The 20,955-nt window shown below is 42.6% G+C and overlaps 3 protein-coding genes across 4 annotated transcripts in view; 1 reads left to right on the top strand and 2 right to left on the bottom strand.

The window, feature by feature from the left end:
* The window catches only part of polb (polymerase (DNA directed), beta), a 205,665-nt gene extending 189,453 nt beyond the window's left edge, over nucleotides 1-16,212 (bottom strand). Inside the window, exon 1 of the mRNA XM_080766754.1 lies at nucleotides 16,202-16,212. The gene's annotated coding sequence lies outside the window, so the exon portion shown is untranslated. The remainder of the gene's footprint in view (nucleotides 1-16,201) is intronic.
* Nucleotides 1-20,955, top strand: part of pi4kab (phosphatidylinositol 4-kinase, catalytic, alpha b) — a 60,444-nt gene that overhangs the window by 21,725 nt on the left and 17,764 nt on the right. Inside the window, exons 20-35 of one of the 2 annotated variants that reach the window (XR_013964275.1) lie at nucleotides 4,213-4,321; nucleotides 4,964-5,100; nucleotides 8,470-8,603; nucleotides 8,743-8,825; nucleotides 11,274-11,344; nucleotides 11,434-11,558; nucleotides 12,202-12,283; nucleotides 12,657-12,740; nucleotides 13,073-13,162; nucleotides 14,314-14,433; nucleotides 15,949-16,041; nucleotides 16,642-16,798; nucleotides 18,252-18,379; nucleotides 18,836-18,994; nucleotides 19,524-19,675; nucleotides 20,748-20,918. Coding sequence is in view for 1 of the 2 variants with exons in the window: in XM_080766752.1 (XP_080622878.1) it covers nucleotides 4,213-4,321; nucleotides 4,964-5,100; nucleotides 8,470-8,603; nucleotides 8,743-8,825; nucleotides 11,274-11,344; nucleotides 11,434-11,558; nucleotides 12,202-12,283; nucleotides 12,657-12,740; nucleotides 13,073-13,162; nucleotides 14,314-14,433; nucleotides 15,949-16,041; nucleotides 16,642-16,798; nucleotides 18,252-18,379; nucleotides 18,836-18,994; nucleotides 19,524-19,675; nucleotides 20,748-20,855 (1,832 nt within the window). In the remaining variant the exon portion in view is untranslated. The remainder of the gene's footprint in view (nucleotides 1-4,212; nucleotides 4,322-4,963; nucleotides 5,101-8,469; nucleotides 8,604-8,742; nucleotides 8,826-11,273; nucleotides 11,345-11,433; nucleotides 11,559-12,201; nucleotides 12,284-12,656; nucleotides 12,741-13,072; nucleotides 13,163-14,313; nucleotides 14,434-15,948; nucleotides 16,042-16,641; nucleotides 16,799-18,251; nucleotides 18,380-18,835; nucleotides 18,995-19,523; nucleotides 19,676-20,747; nucleotides 20,919-20,955) is intronic. The other variant, XM_080766752.1, reaches the window with a different exon arrangement.
* Nucleotides 335-4,137, bottom strand: serpind1 (serpin peptidase inhibitor, clade D (heparin cofactor), member 1; the record flags this gene model as incomplete). Its single annotated transcript, XM_080767048.1, has 8 exons — nucleotides 335-526; nucleotides 727-871; nucleotides 1,318-1,442; nucleotides 1,571-1,719; nucleotides 1,879-2,522; nucleotides 2,688-2,945; nucleotides 3,593-3,602; nucleotides 4,083-4,137. 8 exons carry the CDS (start codon nucleotides 4,135-4,137, stop codon nucleotides 335-337), a joined length of 1,578 nt encoding a protein of 525 aa, XP_080623174.1.

Raw genomic sequence — 20,955 nt, 5'->3', positions numbered from 1 at the left:
AGGCCTGTCACAATTATTACATAATAATCGCCTAATCGTAATTATTTGCGATAATCGCAATTATTTCGCACATTTTCAAAAACAGTGGAAATAGATCTGTGATGCGTTGTGAGCTTGCAGATTGGCAATTCCCACCATTAATGTTTTTTTTAGACGATATTGATGGTATATTTAGGTTATTTGTCAAACTTCAAAGCCTAAATGCCAAACGGAAATGTATTTTGTATTCATATGTTCCAGTGTTTCAACGACAGAAACACAATTCAATCATTAATCTCAATTATTTGTGTGACACAATTAATGGTCATGTAAAATGTCCTAATCGTGACAGACTTTAGTTTTGCGAGGGGTCGGCCACCCGGCCCATGAAAACAAGGCACTCTGTGCGGTGCTCGTAGATGAGGAAGAGGAAGGGCCTGTCCACCACGAAGCGGATCTGAGAGGAGAGTGGCATGAAACCCACCTGGGTCAGTGCCGCGGCCTCTGTCCCCTCCTCGTTCACCGTGATGGTCCCCTGGTGTTTCAGCTGGATGGGCACACAATGGGGAGACGTGTTTGATGGATTCACATTAAGAAATGGACAAGGTGTCCATCCATGGCTGCGATTCACAACCATCGATGGACAACTTGTGAATGATCCACTGACTTTCTGTTTTTAACAGTTCTCATTTGATTTGGTTATGATTTATTGAGAGAATTGGTTGATTTAGAGTTAACTATACCTACCAAATTAATGCCGATCTTTTCTGTGGATATCCCAGTGAAGTCTCCATTCTGCTCAAACATGTCTGTCAGACCCATCTCCTTCAGATTGTCAATGAGGTTATAATTCTGCTCCAATTTAAATTTGGGGAACACCACTTCACGAGTCCTAGCAGAGGAAGAGACAGAATAGACATAATTGGACAAAATCTAATATTATGATATTTTTGATAATGTAATACCAAATACCTTGCTTCATAGCGATATTGTGGAGATGACTAATGGTGCTTTCACAAAATATTTACACAATGTGATCAGCAGTAATACCTAAGTGTACATATAACTAAGTTATAACTTATGCTTGATATCACAATATTACCATATTCAAAATCCCAGATGATATCTAGTCTCATCACAATATTGATATAATAATGATATATCGCCCAGCCTTAAGTCAGAATATATGTCTATTTTCGATCTGTTAATGCCAAGGACTCAGGATCTCAGTTATACCATACCATCTTCATGGAGCGATTTGCCTCACCATGGACCCTTCTCTCAAAATGTTATGTATGTATGTGGTCATATAATAGTTCAGTACAGTGTCCTGCTGACCTGTTTGTCATGTTGTTTAGCCACTTGTTGACCACAGTGGGGGAGATCTCCTGCTCCAATTTCCTCATGTCGGAGATTTTCCTGGGAAGTGCGATGAGCATGCTGATGTTTCCTGCGTACGGGAGCTGAGATCAAGACAGTTTATTTTACTGTACACTGATCATTTCTGTTGGCTATAATGAACTTGGAGAGAGACTTCAGAAAGATGCAATATACCCATACAATGGTCTACCATCAGTTTGAGACCACCCACCTGCAGGATGTCACACTCTAGTTCGTGGTCGGCCGCAGCCATGTAGTTCCCCTTGTTGGTCATCATTGGCACGCGTACGTTTGTCCTCTCGTTCACACGGAAGTTGCGGTAGTAAGTCATTTCTTTGGGGAACTTTTGCTCCCATGTACCTGTTTCATGAAAGTAAGGGACATTTGATGTTCTGTGAGTAACCAAACAACTGGTCTACTGATGACCGACTGTTTCCTGTTTTGAATAGTTTGCAACTACAATGAAACAACAACAAAACTCAATACTGGTCCAATTTCCAACTTGTGCTTACTGCTTACCTTTGAAGTACAGATAGTTGAGCAGCATCAGCACCATGTTTGGGTCCACACTCTTAAGTGGCTCTTTGATCAGTCCTTTGGTCAGCCTTAGGATACGACGGTTGGCCTTGTTCAGAAAGGCTGGGTCTCCGAAGTCCACTGACTGTGGCTCGGCAAAATAATAAGCCTTTGTGTCCGCACGGAAAGAATCTTTCAGTGCAACCTCTTTCTTCACGTAGAGGTCGTTCACCGAGCGCAGTGTGTAACCAAAGTTCCTCCGGAATAGACGGTGTGTCAGCTTCCTGAAAAGCTTGTGCACAGTCATGTTGTCATAGTGACGGCTGGCGTTGACAAAATCGGCAAATCCCATAGATTTGTAGATCTGGTCATGGGTTCTGGGCCCCGCTCCCATCGACATCATCGCCATAGCAATAGAGATGCCCGCCGGGGCCAGCAGGATGTTGTCAGTCTGGTTAACGTGGTTACGGAGGCTCCGGTACAGGCTAAAACCAAAGCGGGCATTGATGATGTTTATTCGCTGGAGCCGCGAGCGGCTGTGGAACAGCCGTAGGAGTCTGGCACGGCGGATCTTGGGGTCGGAGGGCTCAGCAAATATGTCGATTTCCGGAGCCGGGGTGGCAATCTCATCTATTGTGTCACCTTCTCTGAAAAACAGTTGCATGATTGTATCATCCACTTGTATGTTACATTTAAAACATTATTACGTTTTAAAATAATGTTTTAAGATGCTGCATTTTAGTAGTGCATAAATGATCCAATAGCAGTATATTGGATATTACCGTAGATGTGTATTTTAACATGTCACTTACTTATCCTCATCAGTGTCCTCAGCCAAAAGCATATCAAAATCAAGATAGTCTTCATCCTCAAAGCCGTCAAAAGGAAGGTCGTTGGTCACAGTGTTCTCTTTATGGAAGTCCAAGGGGATGGCCTCCATGTCTGTCACCCCTGCCTGGCTTCTGGGGTCCGGGTCAGGCTCAGTAAAGTGAGTGGCCAGGTCTTTTATCCCAGCTAAGGCTGGACTGGCCAGGAGGCACAACATATAGGAGACTTTGATGAGCCACATCCTGAAAGGAGATGGGCAAGAACAGAGACTGAATCAGAGAACGACAGAGTAACTGGCCCTCAATGGAAATGACTAGCTTGATAATATATCTCAAACTTTGAACCCCAAATTGGAAAAGTAAGATTAACATGATACTGAAATTTGAATGACAAGTTAAAAATAGAAATGGCATCTGGAAATAAATTAAGTACTGACTCTAACATTTAGTATTTGGTAGCATATCCAATGACTTCATTAAGCTTCCTACAAATTAATATAACCAATGTTTTTGAGGCACTCTTCCAGGCTTTTACTACAGCCCGTTTTCTGTGATGTCACTGTCTGATGTTTTGGGGAGTTTCTTCACAGCTCTCACAATGTTTCTGTGATCAATATCTGTTGTTGTCCTTGGTCGACCTATTCAATGTACATCAGCTGTTGCTTTCTTTTTCAGGAAATTCCAAGTTGTTGTACAAGCTATACGCAATGCTAGTGCAATGGCTCTGATCCATGTCCCCTCTTTTCTAAGCTTCAAAGTGGCTTGTTTTTCTCCTAAAGGCAGCTCCCAAGTCTTCACGTTGGTTTATGTTTTCTAACAAATACAGTCTAAACGGGCAAAGTCCAAGGCCAAAAGAGTAAGACATTAAGAACTATTTATTGTTTAATCACCTGGACACATCTGGGCAACAAGAAACACCTGTTAGTCACATGTTCTAGTATTGCTCACCTACACATTGATTGGATGAAAAGTTGATATAGATATACAGTAGATACAAAAAATTGCTATAATTAAAATGAATTTCATATCTGTCATATCTGTCAGCTTACAATAAGAATTGACCTTGTTTTCCAATACTTTTGTTTGGGACTGTATATACTGTATTTAATGTGAAATGGCTTACCTTGTGGTTGTTGTGCGTAGGCAGGAAATGTTGTATTGGTTCTGTGTGCAGATCTATGAGCAAGGAGTTGAGCATGGCAACTGAACTTTGATGCAAGCTCCTCCTGAACAAATAGGCCAGATCAAACATCGGACAAAAAGTGCTGTGACTAACTGAGAACTTGAACTCTTCCCAAATCACTTCATCCCTCCAGAATATTTGGTTAATTGTCAAAAGTCTTTTAATCAATATCTTTTTTTTTGTATGTTGTCACATACATATTGTGCAATCAATGGTCTTGATTGTTGTTTCACTCTCCTTTTGGAATCTCATAGTGCAGTGTGAGATGGATATTTGAAGATGCTTGATTGTTCATCTCGCTGCTTCTCCTTTTTCCTCAACCCACAGCTGACCAGACGCCTTCCGCCAATCAAAGAGGCCAAGCCCCGCCTCCAGAAGCTGTTCCGTGACTTCTGGTTGTACTCTGTGGTGATGGGCTTTGCGGTCGAGGGAAGTGGTAAGTCATCTTATTGAATTCCTCAGTTTTAACAATCCATGCAGTGCCACACACCAATTTGTATTTCTCTGCTGTCGGGAAGAAACCACCTAACTCCAAATTTCAAGAAATGTAAAATATACATTTTTCAGGAAATAAGAAAATTATATATTATATTTTGAAAACAAAGCAATACTGCCTCGTCAACAGTTGGTGTTGTGACTTTATATTGTCAATTACTTGCATGAGAGGGGGAGAGGTGGTGGAGTTAGTGGCGTTTGCTTTCTCCAAAGCGTGTTTTACTACTTTACATTGGTTCATTATTTTCGACGCAACACAGATGTAAAGGGTAGCACTGATTTATTTATGCAAAAAAAAATCAAAAACATCAAAAATGGAGTTTCCTTCCAACAGCAACGATATTTCAAAAATAAAGTGGGTTAGTGACGCCTTTAATGTACACATTGATGCTTTATATTAAGTCTAATTTATACATTGTCATATGGCCGTATTGCTTGCCCAAAAGAAAATCTGTTATTTTCACCAGCATGAGGTATAAATTAGGATTTAAGCTTCATAATTTGCATGATAAGGAATGTTCTCCCTGTTTGTCGGTCTCTGTGCGTGTGTTTGTTTTTGTGTGTCTCTCTGTCTGTCTGTCAGGACTGTGGCCAGAGGAGTGGTATGAGGGAGTTTGTGAGATTGCTACCAAGTCTCCCCTCCTCACCTTCCCCAGTGGAGAGCCTCTACGCTCAGAGCTGCAGTATAACTCTGCCCTGAAGAATGACACCGTCACACCGGTATGCACGTGCGCACGTGTGCGCACACACACACACACACACACACACAGTCACACACACACACAGTCGTGCACGCGCACACACACACACACACACACACACACACACACACACACACAGGCGGCTGAGGAACGTGCATCATATCATGAGAGATCAGTATAAGAAATTAGAAATATACAAAATGTTATGCAATTTCGGGCTAGTACTTACTGTATAGTAATGAACTCATCCAGCGTCACAGCGCCATCTGGTGGAGGGCTCGCTGCCACAAATGCATTGTGAATGAGGATACTCTTAACTTGAAAGCCCTTTTGGCCGGAAACCACTGAGTCGGGAAGTACAATCTGCTATTTCCCACGACTGTCATCTAATCCACCCAAAACAAACTTTTTATGAGCAAAATACTATCGTTTAGAATAGATAGACAAATCAGACGCAAATCAAGTTGTTTTTGGTCTAAAAAGTGATTCCGAGACATTTACGTTCTAAGTTGCTGTGTCCCCCTGTCCTCATAGAAAGCATAAGCCAGCGGATTTTTCATTTCCGGTTTGAGACGGTTTTTTTCAACGGATCGAAATGTGAGTGTAACATGGGGAAACATGGACGCAGCTGACCACCATAATCAATTGATATTAACCCATTCTGACCTGAGATCAGATTCATACGAGGTTTCCACTGGGACACACACTGGTCTGATGAACCCGTTCTGACCTGAGATCAGATTCTAAAAAATGTCAGTCGTTCTTCGATTTTTCAAAAATAGCAGACCTACAAGCTCGTAGCGCGCCACTCGGTGGCGCGCTATGAGCTTGTAGATCTGCTATTTTTCAATAGCTAAAGCATAACACGATGCTGACACCAAAACGGGTTCCCGGTCAGAATGGGTTAAAAAGGCGTGATACGGCATCATCTGCAACGGAAATGTAAATAGGTGTCAAAAGTCGGACGTCATGGACCCCCAGTTTGGGCAAGACTGAAGTGGTACTCCATATTTGGACGAATCCATATTTGGGCAAGAGTGACATAGAAGAAGTGATGTGTTACAGCAAGTCTGCTTAAAAGCACACTCGGAGAGCGACATTTACTATGTACCAGATACCGAGCGATCATCAACAAGAACCCTGCCATACTGAGTCCTTTTAGGAGTCAATACCCGCATTGAGCCGCCAGTATGTCTGCTCTGTCTGCTTCTGCTCGGCTGCTGAGGAGTGCAGTGAGGACTCAGATGGTCCCCAGGGCCAATTTAACAGAAAAACCTGCAAAGCACAAACTTACTGCTGTGGAACAGGGCTTTGCGTTGACTGTCATGTTTGCTACCATCCTTGTTCCCTCTGGCTGGATATTGGCTAACCTGGAGAGTTACAAGAAGAAAGTGTAAAATGAAGACGGACAAGAGGAAAGAGTTGCAGAAGAAGACAGGAATATATGACAGAATGGAGCATCATGGGGAACTAAAAGCTTGTTTGACATCAAGAATATGTTTAATCACTTCACCCTCTCTTTCCAGTCTTTCTCTGTCTTCAATGCGAAAAGTGAGGATCCACAGCACTTTTCTTTCTGTCCAGATGTCTGTCTCTGTAGAGTAGACCTATCATCCAACAAATGTACAGTACCATCCAAAATGAATAAAGATCAATAAAGAAATATCACACTTGTGTGAATTGAGGGGCGCTCTTATCATCATACCGTGCTCAGCCAATCATATGAGCTCATACAGACAGACAGACAGACAGACAGACAGACAGACATGCACACAAAGCTGTGCATAGGAGGGGCTCCACTTCACACTCTTGTGTGAAGTGGGGCGCCTCAAAAAAGCTTTTGTACTTCACAGGGCTCCATAGATTTGGCTGCTACATGATAAGGTGGCAGCCAAAAATATTATGGACTTTTTTGTGTTTGATTTAAGCATCCCGGGGCGTCATGTGTTGGGTGGCATGAATAAGACAAACGTGAAAAATTTGAAGTTGCTTCTGTGGGCTGATTTTCCCCCCCCTTTGTCCACCCTGGCTTGTTTCTTGTTACAAAATTTGATTGTATTGGCCACATGACGTCTTACGTTGCCATTTAGTGCCCTAAACAAACATTAAAGTCCATAGACTACACACGCGCACACACACACGCACACACACACACACACACACACACACACACAATGGCAACAGCGTTACATAACAACAACCTGTCAGATGTTCTTATACAACACGAAAGCACGTAAAAAAATGGAACTGAACCACACTCAGGCTCTCTGTCACACATCCCAGCCAAGCTCTACCAGAACAGGAACACCGGCGGGGACTATAGTAAACACACACACACACACACACACACACATACACACATTACCCTAACCCTTACCATGGCTGCCTGCATCATACCATGGTCGACCCTGCAAGCTTTTCTTAAAAAGTCCTTCCTTCTCTGTAAATCCACCACTAAATCTGTTTCTTCTCCTCCTTCAGCCGTTTTCCGCGTTTGTTTGTGAGTTAAATCTGTTAATTTAGCTATCTCAGTCAACCCCCGCTATGGTCAACCCATAGATGGGAACTCGCGCAGAAACTTTTAAACACCAGTTCTCATTGTCCAATGAGAATTGGACAATTTTTTCCCCCAGCGATGGGATACAGGCAAGACGCTAACGTCATCAAAGGCCAGCTAGAGTACCCTGGCACTGGAAAGAAAACGCCCAGCAGGGAAACCTCAAAATCTGATTGGCTAAGGAATCTGTCAATCTCTATATCGCTCCCATTCATTTCACCTGGGATTCACTGGGGATTCTGAAGGCCTGACGGTGGAGATTTTTACCCGGAGACAACACAAGGAAATAATCTCATTGGTTAAAAAAAAAACAAGCGCTATTGTACCTGCACAGAATGGAAGCAGCGCGTCCAGCCTGTCTGAATGAGAGACAGGGCAATGATGGCAGCAAAATAAATACAATATATTTTTCAAATATTTATTATAAAATAAAAAATTCTGCATCAGGCAAGTGCAGGGCCAGCAGAGAAGGCCTTGCTGGCCCTGACGGCACACCACTGATTGGAAGGGCTAGCGTCCCTCAAAACATACAGTATAGAGAACATTTTGACAGAATCCCTGATCTTATATTACCTTCCTTCCATCCAATGGCGTGGCCAGTCTTTTTTTGACTGGGGTGCCCCAAAAGAGATCTAGATTCAGACCTATGCAATCTCATTTTGTGACGAATCATACAGCACTAGTTGGCTGTCCAATTCATTTTAGTTACTCTTATGTCTTTTATTATTATTATTTTTTTCTCAATTACTTTCAGGTGAGGCAGCAACTCCTATTGGTGGATTTTCTATTGTAGAGGAAATATTGACAACGCTTTCTGTTTCTGTCCCCAAGGCGGAGCTGAGTGAGCTACGATCTACCATCATCAACCTCCTGGATCCGTCCCCTGAAGGCTCTGCGCTCATCAATAAGCTGGACTTTGCCATGTCCACATACCTGCTGTCAGTCTACAGATTAGAATACATGAGGTACAATTTACAATTTTTAGCAACTTCAGCTCTATTTTATACTTTGTTGTATGACAGTGTAGTGCAGTGAAAATAGCCCACCTACAAGCTCGCAACGCATCGCTCGAATGACCTGAAGGATTTCTTTCCCTCCTTTCAGGATGCTCCGTTCCAACGACCCAGACCGGTTCCAGGTCATGTTCCGATACTTTGAAGACAAAGCCATTCAAAAGGATAAGTCTGGTGAGGTTATGTGTTCTCTTCATACAGTATACCATACTGTCAGTTGTGGAGTACATGAGTAAAAGTGCTGTACTTGACCAATTCACACATTTTCAACCTATCTTCATACTGTATATTGTAATTGGTCCACATTAATGCTCATTGTAAGATGGCATAATTTCTCTTTGTCTCAGAGGAGAGCTATGGTCAGTTCAGAAACCAGTCATCTATTTTTTTTTTTATTAATGCAAGATTCTTTTTTATTTCTACATTGTGTTATTGTGCTACCTTAAAGGGACACTTCACCCTTTTTGCAAAAAGATATATGTTAATGACGTTTAGAAGCTTTAGATCACTTTCCTGGGGGTCTTTATGTGTGTAATATGTGGTTTTAGATATTTTAGATTGTAGCAGTGGGCCTGTTGTCTCTGATGTCATGGACACTGGTCTCACTACCTTCCTGGACTACAATTCCCATAATTCTTTGGTGCACTGCTCCTCCTTGTGGATAGGGGGGAGAGCTGTCTTACTGAGACAACATGTAGTCCAGGAAGGAAGTGAGCCCACTATCCATGACATCAGAGACAACAGGCTCACTGCTACAATCTAAAATATCTAAAACCACATATTACATACATAAATAACCCCAGGTAAGTGTTCTAAAGCTCCTAAACGTCATTACTTGCGCAAGCAGAGCGCGCAAGTAATCGTTTCGCTTGGTCTCTTCGAAGTGAAGCCAAGTTTTCTTCAACGGTGAATCTGTGCCTGGTTTGCTGGGACTAGTTACAACATTACGTCATCCTTGAGAGAGTACATGGTGTGTATATGACGTAATGTTACAAGTTACAAGTTACAAGTTACAACATTACGTCATATACACACCATGTACTCTCTCAAGGATGACGTAATGTTGTAACTAGTCCCAGCAAACCAGGCACAGATTTACCGTTGAAGAAAACTTGTCTTCACTTTTTGGAACCAAGTAACCACAGTATACTGCTAATCAAATTACAACTACATACTCTGTATGTAGTTGTAACTAGAACAACTACATACAGTCTGTGCCTGGTTTGCTGGGACTAGTTACAAGTTACAAGTTACAACATTACGTCATATACACACCATGTACTCTCTCAAGGATGACGTAATGTTGTAACTAGTCCCAGCAAACCAGGCACAGATTTACCGTTGAAGAAAACTTGTCTTCACTTTTTGGAACCAAGTAACCACAGTATACTGCTAATCAAATTACAACTACATACTCTGTATGTATAGTTACTTGCGCAAGCAGAGCGCGCAAGTAATCGTTTCGCTTGGTCTCTTCGAAGTGAAGCCAGGTTTTCTTCAACCGTAAGTCTGTGCCTGGTTTGCTGGGACCAGTTACAACATTACGTCATCCTTGAGAGAGTACATGGTGTGTATATGACGTAATGTTACAAGTTACAAGTTACAAGTTACAACATTACGTCATATACACACCATGTACTCTCTCAAGGATGACGTAATGTTGTAACTGGTCCCAGCAAACCAGGCACAGACTTACGGTTGAAAAAAACTTGGCTTCACTTTTTGGAACCAAGTAACCACAGTATACTGCTAATCAAATTACAACTACATACTCTGTATGTAGTTGTAATGTGATTTTTAATTTGTAAATCTGTGCCTGGTCTGCTGGGAACAGACTACACAGATGACCATATCTCTTACGTCATCACTGAGAGCTAGTCATACATATACACACACCATGTACTCTGGTCCCAGTTCTCAACGATGACGTAATGTTGTAACTGGTCCCAGCAAACCAGGCACAGACTTACGGTTGAAAAAAACTTGGCTTCACTTTTTGGAACCAAGTAACCACGGTATACTGCTAATCAAATTACAACTACAGATTTCGGAAGTATTTTAGATCATGTATATTTCAACAAATTTGAAAGTATTATTACAGAAATTGAAGTTAGAGACACATATTACTCTGATCATGATTTAGTATTAATATCACTATAGTACAAAATGAAATACATTTAAAACAATTGACAATTTACAATAAGTAATAAAATAATTATACTGTATAATATATTTTAATTCAGTTTATATACCTTTTCTTTTTCATCACATATCAATGATTCATTTTTCTGTAAAAAAGTAGTTAGGTAGCAAATAGTTACACATAATGATTATACATTTCAAACGTTCCTTCACAGAGATACTGAGATGTGATACTTTCCAGCGGTCGAAAGTACTTGCGCGCTCTGCTTGCGCACTAGTAGGCCATTTATGGCCTACTAGTGTGCAACAAGCAAGTATGCACTCGGCAGAGTGCAGTTCTAGTTAACATATATTTTTTTGCAAAAAGGGTGAAGTGTCCCTTTAAGTAAAAAGGTCCTTCCACCACTGCATAGGCTACTGTCCTTCTCTGTGTCTGTTCTCTCTCTCATCTTGTTTTCTCATGATGACCATAATGACCAGGCATGTTGCAGTGTGTTATTTCTGTCGGGGACAAGGTGTTTGATGTCTTCCTGCAAATGATGGCTGAGAAGGTAGGAGTCACACATTGCACACTACTAATTCTGAACGTGTAAAAATGGACCCATAAGGGTTCACCAATCTCTTTTTTCACCTCTTTAAGCCCAAAACCAAGGAGCACGAGGAGGAACTGGAACGGCATGCACAGTTTCTATTGGTCAACTTTAACCACACCCACAAAAGGATCCGCAGAGTTGCGGACAAATACTTGTCTGGTTTGGCCGAGACGTAAGTATTTCTGACCCTCCAGAAAACCTGTCAGCTTAGGACTGGGCGATGGGACTTCATATCAATATCACAATTATTCGAAATACAGTCATAATACACTACGTTAGTGACATCACAAAATCATCCCCTGCACTAACCCCTCCCCCTTTATTATACAACAACAGCTGTTGGTGCAGGTGGTGACCCACCAGAAAGCCAGTTATACTTTATTATTTTACTGCTAAGTACGAACATATATGTGAAGGAAGTTCACCGTCCTTTCTACTAGTAACACCCAGCGCCCAGGACGAAGTTTTATCCAAAAGACGAAGTTTATTGATAGGAAAACCGATCGCATCGCTCCACAGCCTTGGAGCACCTGTTGCGCAATCCTCGATGTTTTGGATAAAACTTCGTCCTGGGCGCTGGGTGTTACTAATAGAAAGGACGGTGAACTTCGTCCTGGACGATTGGGGTGTTAATAACTGGCTGTTTGATTAGTTTTCTTTTTTATACATTTTATAATCAAAATGCTTTTATGTTGTTTTAAATCTCTTTTTGTGTTATTTTTCATTTTACATCTAGAGCAACCCACTTTAGCTTCAATTACAAATGAGGTTTTTGTCCTGGTATTTGACTGTTCAAATACATCTATGTCTGTTAGATTCCCCCACCTGCTGTGGAGTGGTCGTGTGTTGAAGACCATGTTGGACATCCTGCAGACACTCTCTCTGTCACTCAGTGCTGTAAGTATGAGAAGTGACACCAACACCAAATAAAGAAGCATTGTGACCCGAGAGATGTTGGTTACAATCTCCAGAACGGATGCAGTCTTCCCATCTCTGTGGAGCTGCTCAGTAGTAGAGGAGTGAATATTTGAACAAAGGAAGAATTTAGACTCATTGAACTTCTCGTAAGAAAGACATATAAAGTTTTGCACTGAAAGTAACAAAATGTTGTTGTTCTTGCTTACTGTAAATCACTCTGATTAAGAGCCTCTGCGAAATGCCTAAATTGTAAAGGGGGGTTGCATAGTCTTATATTTGGGTATTTTCTGTTTTACTTTTTAAATGTATCCAAGTCAAACTAAACTATAAGCATGCACTTAACATATTTCAGGACATCCACAAGGACCCACCTTACTATGACATCCTAGACACCCCCTACAGGATCACTGTCCCAGATACATATGAGCTCAGAGAGGTGAGTTTGGACTTCACTTACACTCGTGACCACAAGAGGGCACCAGACTACTGTTTTACACATTCAGAACATTTCCCTTTTAATGCTAATTGATGTAATGTATAATCTGCATGTGGTCTAACTTTTCCATGTTGTCAATGAATGACCACCTAGAAGTGAGTATTTCATGTTGTTTTCTTTGCCCCTAAATAGTTTCCTATATTTATTCCCTAATTAAGCACCTTCCGTAGGTATTTAATGAAAGTCATTAAGCAAAATTTGATGATCTAAACGTTTCTGATTCCCACCGAGTCCTTTCTGTGTAGGTCATCACCAGTTGACTCTCCTTTCAGAGCATAGTGAAGGACTTTGCTGCTCGCTGTGGTGAAATCCTGAAAGAGGCGATGAAATGGGCCCCCTCTGTCACCAAGTCCCACCTGCAGGTCAGTGCTGTGGATCTCAAAAGTTTTAAGAGTCTGTATGGGACCAGGGGGGCAGTCAGAGAGATATTTTGTGAAGCCACTAAGGAAATGAAAGTTCATATAATGGCCTGTTGTGGTGCTGTCACTGGACCCATAAAAACCCATAGCCCCATAGAAGTCCATGTATTTTGGCCCAAGTTCACCTAGACTGTATTACCTTAATAAACATGGTCATGAATACTTTTTGCTTCCAGTCACTAGTTTAAAGTCTCATTTCTAATGTCATAATATTCTTTTTGGAAAATTATGGTCCCATTTATAAAAGAATGACCATAAAGTCGCGCATGTTCTGAGGGGCGTGGCTACCGTTACAGTCTATGAACCCACTCGAGTCAAAATAAAAACCAACGAAGAAGAAGGGGGAAGTCCCGCCTCGTTGTCTGGGCCAGCCAATTGGCCAGCTGGCCTGAGCTGGGCCAAAACGGATCTAGAAAGATGGCGACTTCCATTGCAAGGACTGACAGGCTTCATTTTACGTTCATGTTAGACCCGCGGAACGCTTTGTCCATATATTTTACAGTCTATGTATGGGACGTGTCTATTTGGAACCCCTTCAAGGCAACCTGGGGATCCGTGGACCTCACTTTGAGAACCACTGCTCTAGTGCATTTACCCCCTTGGTTTGGTTGGGCGAGTGTTAATACTATTGATTGATTGAAGTATTTATTAACAGTTTGCAGAATGGGTACATTTCACATGAAAGCACAACACAGCAACAACAGTTAAACTTGGCTGGCTGTGGACGAAAACACACACACACACACACACAGACCCCTTTAATTCCGCGCCAAGATCGACATTGAATACAATGACCGGGTCTGCCGTCGATCGTCATCAAGCAACCCCTCCTGTTCCCGGAAGTAGGTGATTACTGGTGGTGTCACCTCAAATAGGGTCCGCTATGGGAGATATGCGTGGCAGTAATAGCCAATAGGCGCTATTAGAGGGCGGCATGGATAGAGTTAAGAAGCTTCTTTCTTCCATTTCCCGAAAAGTAATGTTTTTGGACATACAACAAGGTTTACACCTAACAGCAACTTTATATAATTATTTTGTTCTATTGTGTGTGTGTGTGTGTGTTCGTGTGTGTGTGTGTGTGTGTGTGTGCGCAGGAGTACCTGAACAAGCATCAGAACTGGGTTTCAGGTCTGTCCCAGCACACAGGCCTTGCCATGGCCACAGAGAGCATTCTGCACTTCGCTGGCTACAACAGACAGAGTACCACACTAGGCGTGAGTCTCTCTCTCTCACACACACACACACACACACGCACGTGCACGCGCGCATTAATGAACGCAGGTAGGGCGCACTCGCTCTCTTTCTCTCTTTTACATTTTTTTGATGGTACTGCTGTTGGATTGCACAGACTAGCTGGGACTAATGCTGCTAGTTTTAGATAAGCGATGAAACATTACCCTAAAACAAATTAGTGTTTTCTCAGATGTCAACTAGCCTACTAGGTTGCAAAGTTAACATTTGTCATTTCCGTGAAACATTTGTCATTTTTGTGAAAGTGTTCATAGAATTATAAGCATCAACAGCCTAATTGTCAATGCCACATATTGATGAACATATTTTGTAGACACTGAGAGCACTGAGTTACAGTACACTTTCCGTTTCCATTCATACTATTTGTCAGGCCTGGGCCATGGCTCAATGGTCCAGGCACCTTGGCTGGTAATCCAGTCTGGCAGTGTGCCGCGGGTTCGACTCCCGATCCCGACGGCCTTTACTGCATGTCTTCCCCCCATCTCTCTCCCCATTTCCTGTCAGCCTACTGTCTGTCCTTCCATAAAAAAATATATATAATAAAGGCGAAAGCCACAAAAAAACATTAAAACAAACTATTTGTCACATTAGTGAAATGCAGAGGACAGGGTAAACAATGTCCTCTAACTTAACAAAGAACTGACCTGTCCTACCGTGACTAGTTCATTGTCGGCGTCCAGCTGTATTGCTTATTAACCTTTGTCCAGCATCGATAGTTGTTCAACATTAACATTTAATGTGCCGTCTAGTTGCTTTGTCAAAGCCACGCAGTCTTAATATCACTAAGCATAAGTGTCTTCTGTTCTTTATGTTCTTCATGTGCCTTTAAGTACATTGTTTTTGAGTATTTAATTTTGTATTAGGTAGCACCATGGTTTCTACTTTGTCCACATGTGCATGCATTAGCCTACTAGTCTATATGTGACATTATTTTGCTTGCTGTTGCATTTTACATGTTTTTTTTTGCCTGCATTATGTTGTATACATCCTTTTCATTTGCTTCATTTGTTGTATTTTGTCTTTATTAAAACTGCAACGAACGTGCCTACCTGGTTGCTTGGCTGGTTTACGGATTTGCTGGTTACCTGGTTACTTACCTGCAATGGACTGGTGGGTTGGTTGGCTGGTTGCCCATTTGGCTAACTGGTTGTGCTGGTGGCCTCCTCCGCCCTTGGGGCCAACTGTGTAGGCTGCTTTTCCTCAGGTTGGTCAGCACTCCATCACAACGAGACGACACCTTCAACATAGAACAACAAACAGTGTTACACCTGATTTATACTTGGTTGCGCACCAGTGTCTTGAAGGTCTGCAAGCTCACAACGCGTCGTGCTGTGATGTATTGTCAGCTTCTAAATCGGCTATTGTCGGTGCGATTCACGTTGCACAACCAAGTATAAATCAGGCTTTACAGTGCACCCTGTTGACTGGTGAATCTGTGTCTCTGCTCTAAGTGGGCTCTAACCTGTGTTCTCATCTAGACCACCCAGCTGACTGAGAGACCAGCCTGCGTGAAGAAGGACTACTCCAACTTCATGGCTTCCCTCAACTTACGGAACCGCTACACTGGAGAGGTGATGTCTATTGTTGAACGTTATGATGATGGTAATACGTGAGTAGCTTTCTGAAGCGCTGAACATGGTCATTTTTACTTACTGAGTCGCTAATTCAGAGAGTGTGGCAGTTAAATGTTAAAAAATTAGAAACCACTGTTTGCTATAATTGTTCGAAAACTAGCTAGCACGCTAGATTGATAATTCACCACATGGCACATTTCACATTGTATGTATTTGATTTGATGAATTAGACATGTCATTTGTATATGACATGGGAAACACAGCATGAGCAAATAACCCAGATTATGTCCAATGTATCCTTCTACCCTAATAGAAAGGGGGTACACTACACAAGCACACATAGCCGTTTATCTCCTTCTCCTATCAAACCACTCCGTTAGCTACAATACAGTACAGTACAGTACAGTACAGTACAGTACAGTACAGTACAGTACAGTACAGTACAGTACAGTACAGTACAACACAACACAGTGGAGTACAGTACGAAGTTCCAATTGTTTCACAGTATTATTGTGCGTGTGTGTGTGTGTGTGTGTGTGTGTGTGTGTGTGTGTGTGTGTGCGTGTGTGTGTGTGCGGCTGTGCGCGTGATGTTTAGGTGTCTGGTATGATCCAGTTTTCCAAAGCGACCCACAACCAGTCAGACCTGACCAAGCTGATGGTCCATCTGACGACTGACGCTCTGGAAAGGAAAGACCCAGAGTCCTTCACTCAGTCTATGTTCAAGATGGCCGCCCTGCTAATCAGTAACAAAGGTTTGATTGATTGATTATTAACAGTTTGCAGAATTACAGTACAATTCAAGCTCAACTCAATACAAAGACTTAACTGTGAGTGGACGACCCACTAAAGCATTACACTTGTTTACAAGAGGGTCCACCTTGTTCAATTCATCAAAACATTTAGAGACGTACAAATATACACTTCTATATAGTCAAAGAACAGAACGGGAATTCATCATAAAGGAGGTAAAAAGGGAAAAGAAACATAAACAGTGAGGGGAAAAGGGTTGGGTGGGTTCGGGGGGGGGGTCGATTCAGATTTCACGGGGGCCAGTTTCGAATTGCAGCCGTCCGTAGGTGCCCTTTGAGAGCGCATTTGAAGTCAAGTGATTCACATTTCTTAATGACTGTTGGTAGGGCGTTCCACATTTTGGTGGCATAGGAGCGAAAATAATTTATTTGTGCCGAATCTGGGTTGCCCATGGTTTGTTGCACTCCCTCTGGTGTTGTGGGTGTGGACTTCGTTAACATTAAGGAAGTACATGGGTATCTTGGTGGTGTATCGAATCTTGTGGACCAGACCCATTGAAAGATGCTGTACTCTGTCTTCGACCCTAAGCCATTCCAGCCTGTCAAAGTGGCCAGGGGTGAGGTGGGTTCGGGGGGTGAGGCCAAGTAGGAGCCTGACAAGTTTGTTTTGGGAAGTAAGCACCATCTTATGTATTCCACACTCCCCTGGTCCTGCTTCATTCCATGTCGACCAGTTCCACGCCACAGTCCATGCGGTTGATACGGGTGATCAGCTCGTAGCTACAATATGGGGATGATCACACCGAGATGCTCAACTCATTCGCTGCCATCACATGTTTTGAGCCTACACTGACACTCGTGTTTTGATGTTTGTTTTTAGTTCTTCAGCTAGATGGCGCTCTTCGCAAACCCATTTGACTCTCTTTCACACAGAGATCCAGGAGATCACGTGATCGCAAGTTTTCCTCTGCCGTTCGCTTCATGTTTATTTTTCTGGGGAAAACGCCTGTATCTCGTCTCCTTTCTTCTCCCCTTTTGTGCCCAGACAGGCTATTTTCAACAGACAATTTCCCCGACCCCTAAAGCACAGAGAAAGGCTACGTATTTATCAACGGTCAGGGGATCGTTCGTAGTGGAGATAAATATTCTGTGACTACTTAACACGTCCTATCTAATCCAACGCTTCACTGTCAAATACACTGATCTACGTCCTATGGTCTTTTCAGTGGTTTATGATAGATATCTTACATATGAATGGTTCTAGGTCGCTGGGAGATAGATAAAGCTGGAAATTAACCGGAAGTGAAATATCGCCTGGATGAAGCCCCTGTTGACTCTGACCAGACAATGAATAAATGAATGAATGAACGAACATTCATTATTTTTATTATAAAGCATTTTTGTTTCTATTCATGACATATCTTTCTCTTCCCCCCTCCCCCTCTCTGTCCTTCAGACTGTGATCCTCAGCTCTTGCATCATCTGTGCTGGTCTCCTCTGAAGATGTTTACTGAACATGGTATGGAGACGGCCATCGCCTGCTGGGAGTGGCTGCTGGCTGCGCACAACGGAGTAGAAGTCCCCGTATGTAAACTGTAAAATGAGAAGTGTTGCGAGTTACGTTAACCCTGAGAAACCCTACAAATGTATCCTAACATCCTACTATTAAACGAGGCAACCTCTATCTGTCCTTCCGTCTTTCGTTTCTCCTCAGTGGACAGACAAATCCACCAATCTTGCACATGCTCATTGGCATCATATATGCAGGGAGTGAAGAAACCGATTCTTCCCTTTCTCCAAATTTAAGACGTTTATTAGCATTTTTGTGAACTCCCACTGAATTAAGACTGGTGTGGGTGGAAATTGCCCTAATCTGTTGCAAATGTAGACCCCATGACCCCATGATTGTCACTGTCATGGAGGGTGAGGACAACCACTTCCCCCTACGAGTGTTTTTATTTTATTTTTTACAAACTACTAATATAACACACAGGTGACACCTTAACAATACTCCTGTTCTTTTGTCTTCCTCTCTCCCAGTTCATGCGTGAGATGGCGGGGGCTTGGCAGAATGCAGTGGAGCAGAAGCTGGGTTTGTTCTCGGAGGCCAAGGTAGAGGCAGACCCTCTGGCCGCCTCCGAGGAGAGCCAGCCTGTGCCCTGCCCACCTGACGTCACACCTCATTTCCTCTGGATAGAGGTCTGTTACGCCCGACATTCTTCACTTCCTGGTCTATGTACTGTAAGGCTGTACCCTAGCCCTGTTTTTAGGACTCGAACTTCGAGTTATTAACATAACCTACTCTGCCACAATGTTATATGCTTCACACACACGGGCAGATGCAAAAGATAAAGATCACAGACTGTATTTGTAGCAGTGTAGTCGTTATGCAGCTCAACCCCACCAAGCAGCTCACCCACTGAAACCAAAACAAACGTCCAACATAGATAAAAGTAATTACTCACCTACTGCTGCAGGTTCCGTAAATAATCCCAGTGTTGTTCAAGATGCATGGTTTTTATAATTGTAAATAATTATCGTCGCATGGTTTAGACTAGCACTATGAGAGGAGCACGTAACTTTGGGACTTTTGAGAGTGTCATAGTAGCTTGTTTACAACTTAAACGGACTTCCTGTGCACTAACTTCCTCTTCAAAATAAGAGCCACATGGATTAGTCAACACTTTCTAAGTCTACTTTTGTGCACATACCCTCGGCGCCCCTGCAGTTCCTGGTGCAGAGATTCGAGATAGCCAAGTACTGCAGCGTGGACCAGGTGGAGATATTCACCTCCATCCTGCAGAGGTCACTGTCGCACAACGTTGGAGGAGCCAAGAGCAGCCTCAACAGACATGTTGCTGCCATCGGGGCCAGATACAGGTAATGTCAGTCACTAGTTCTCAAAGTCAGGTCCCCCCAGTTTCAGACGGTCATGTGAAAGGGTTTTGTGCCAGGAATGGCAGGGATTCCCCAGAAGAGAAGATTTATGTAAATAATGTTTTAAATTATTAAAAATGTTCCAATCTAATCTAATATTTTCAAAAATAGCAGATGTACAAGCTTGCAGCGTGGCATGAAGTGGCACACTGTGAGCTTGGAGATCTGGAACTCCCCCAAGGACCCACTTTCAGAACCAATGGTTTCAGGGTTCCCAAATGTTTTCAGCTCGAGACCCAAAAGAGAAATGTGGTGTCTTCCCATGACCCAAACCTAACAAAAATACATTATGAATTACAGTTAAAGCCACTGTTTAAAAACTAGTGAAAATAGTGAAACGCGCGCACGTGTGTGCCTGCGTGTGTGTCTGTGTGTGAGCGCACTGTTCTTTGGGCATGTGGAGGCACAGTGCAGACAGCAGCACAAAATGAATCCGACCTCCGACGTTTACAATATTCTGTACACTAGTGTTTTTATGTGCTTCCTTAGTGCTTCAGTCTCGTTATTTGCCCACATCTATCCATGGTAACGGCTACTAACGGGACATCTTTGCGCTACGTAAAATGAATATACCTTCTCCGTCTCCAACTGTGTTTAGCTCCTCATCCGCCACATGTTTGCCTCATTTCCTTTATTTGCTGCGGATTGCATTCACATCTGCACCGAATCAAAATCAAGTGCGATTGGAAGCGAAGTGAAACCCCTGTTTTTTTGGCGGAGTAGAATGTGGTTCTTTGATGCGCATTAGGATTCGAATGAGGCTTCACACATGCCAAACAAAGCACACTTTCCGACAATGTGCAGCAGGATTCGTTTTAATCGCAGTAAAGCTTTCTGGTGTGAAGGCGACCTAAATGTAATGCCTCAACTCAAATACCAGTTCAAATATGATGCCTGAAATGGTGTAGAACTACTAAGGTAGTGTACCATGAGACCCAAAGATGTAGATGGCACTGAGTTCAAATGTCATGGAAGTTGTCGGGCTCGTCACGTGAACTATTTCTATTTCTGCCAGACTGCTGACCCTGGGCATGATGGTGCTGCACGCCGATGTCGTGACAAGTTCCACCATCCGCAATGTGCTGAGGGAGAAGATTTACTCTACAGCCTTTGACTACTTCAGGTAGGAATATATAGTGGTGTGTTGTGAGCTTGTAAATCTGATATATATATATATATATTTTTTGTCTCTCTTCTGTTTGAATAAAAATTGAGTAATAATC

Source organism: Protomyctophum bolini (genome assembly GCF_963924005.1).
Source record: "Protomyctophum bolini genome assembly, chromosome: 6".
In the NCBI taxonomy this organism is placed as follows: domain Eukaryota; kingdom Metazoa; phylum Chordata; class Actinopteri; order Myctophiformes; family Myctophidae; genus Protomyctophum; species Protomyctophum bolini.
This window is presented reverse-complemented; position numbering and strand designations above follow the sequence as displayed.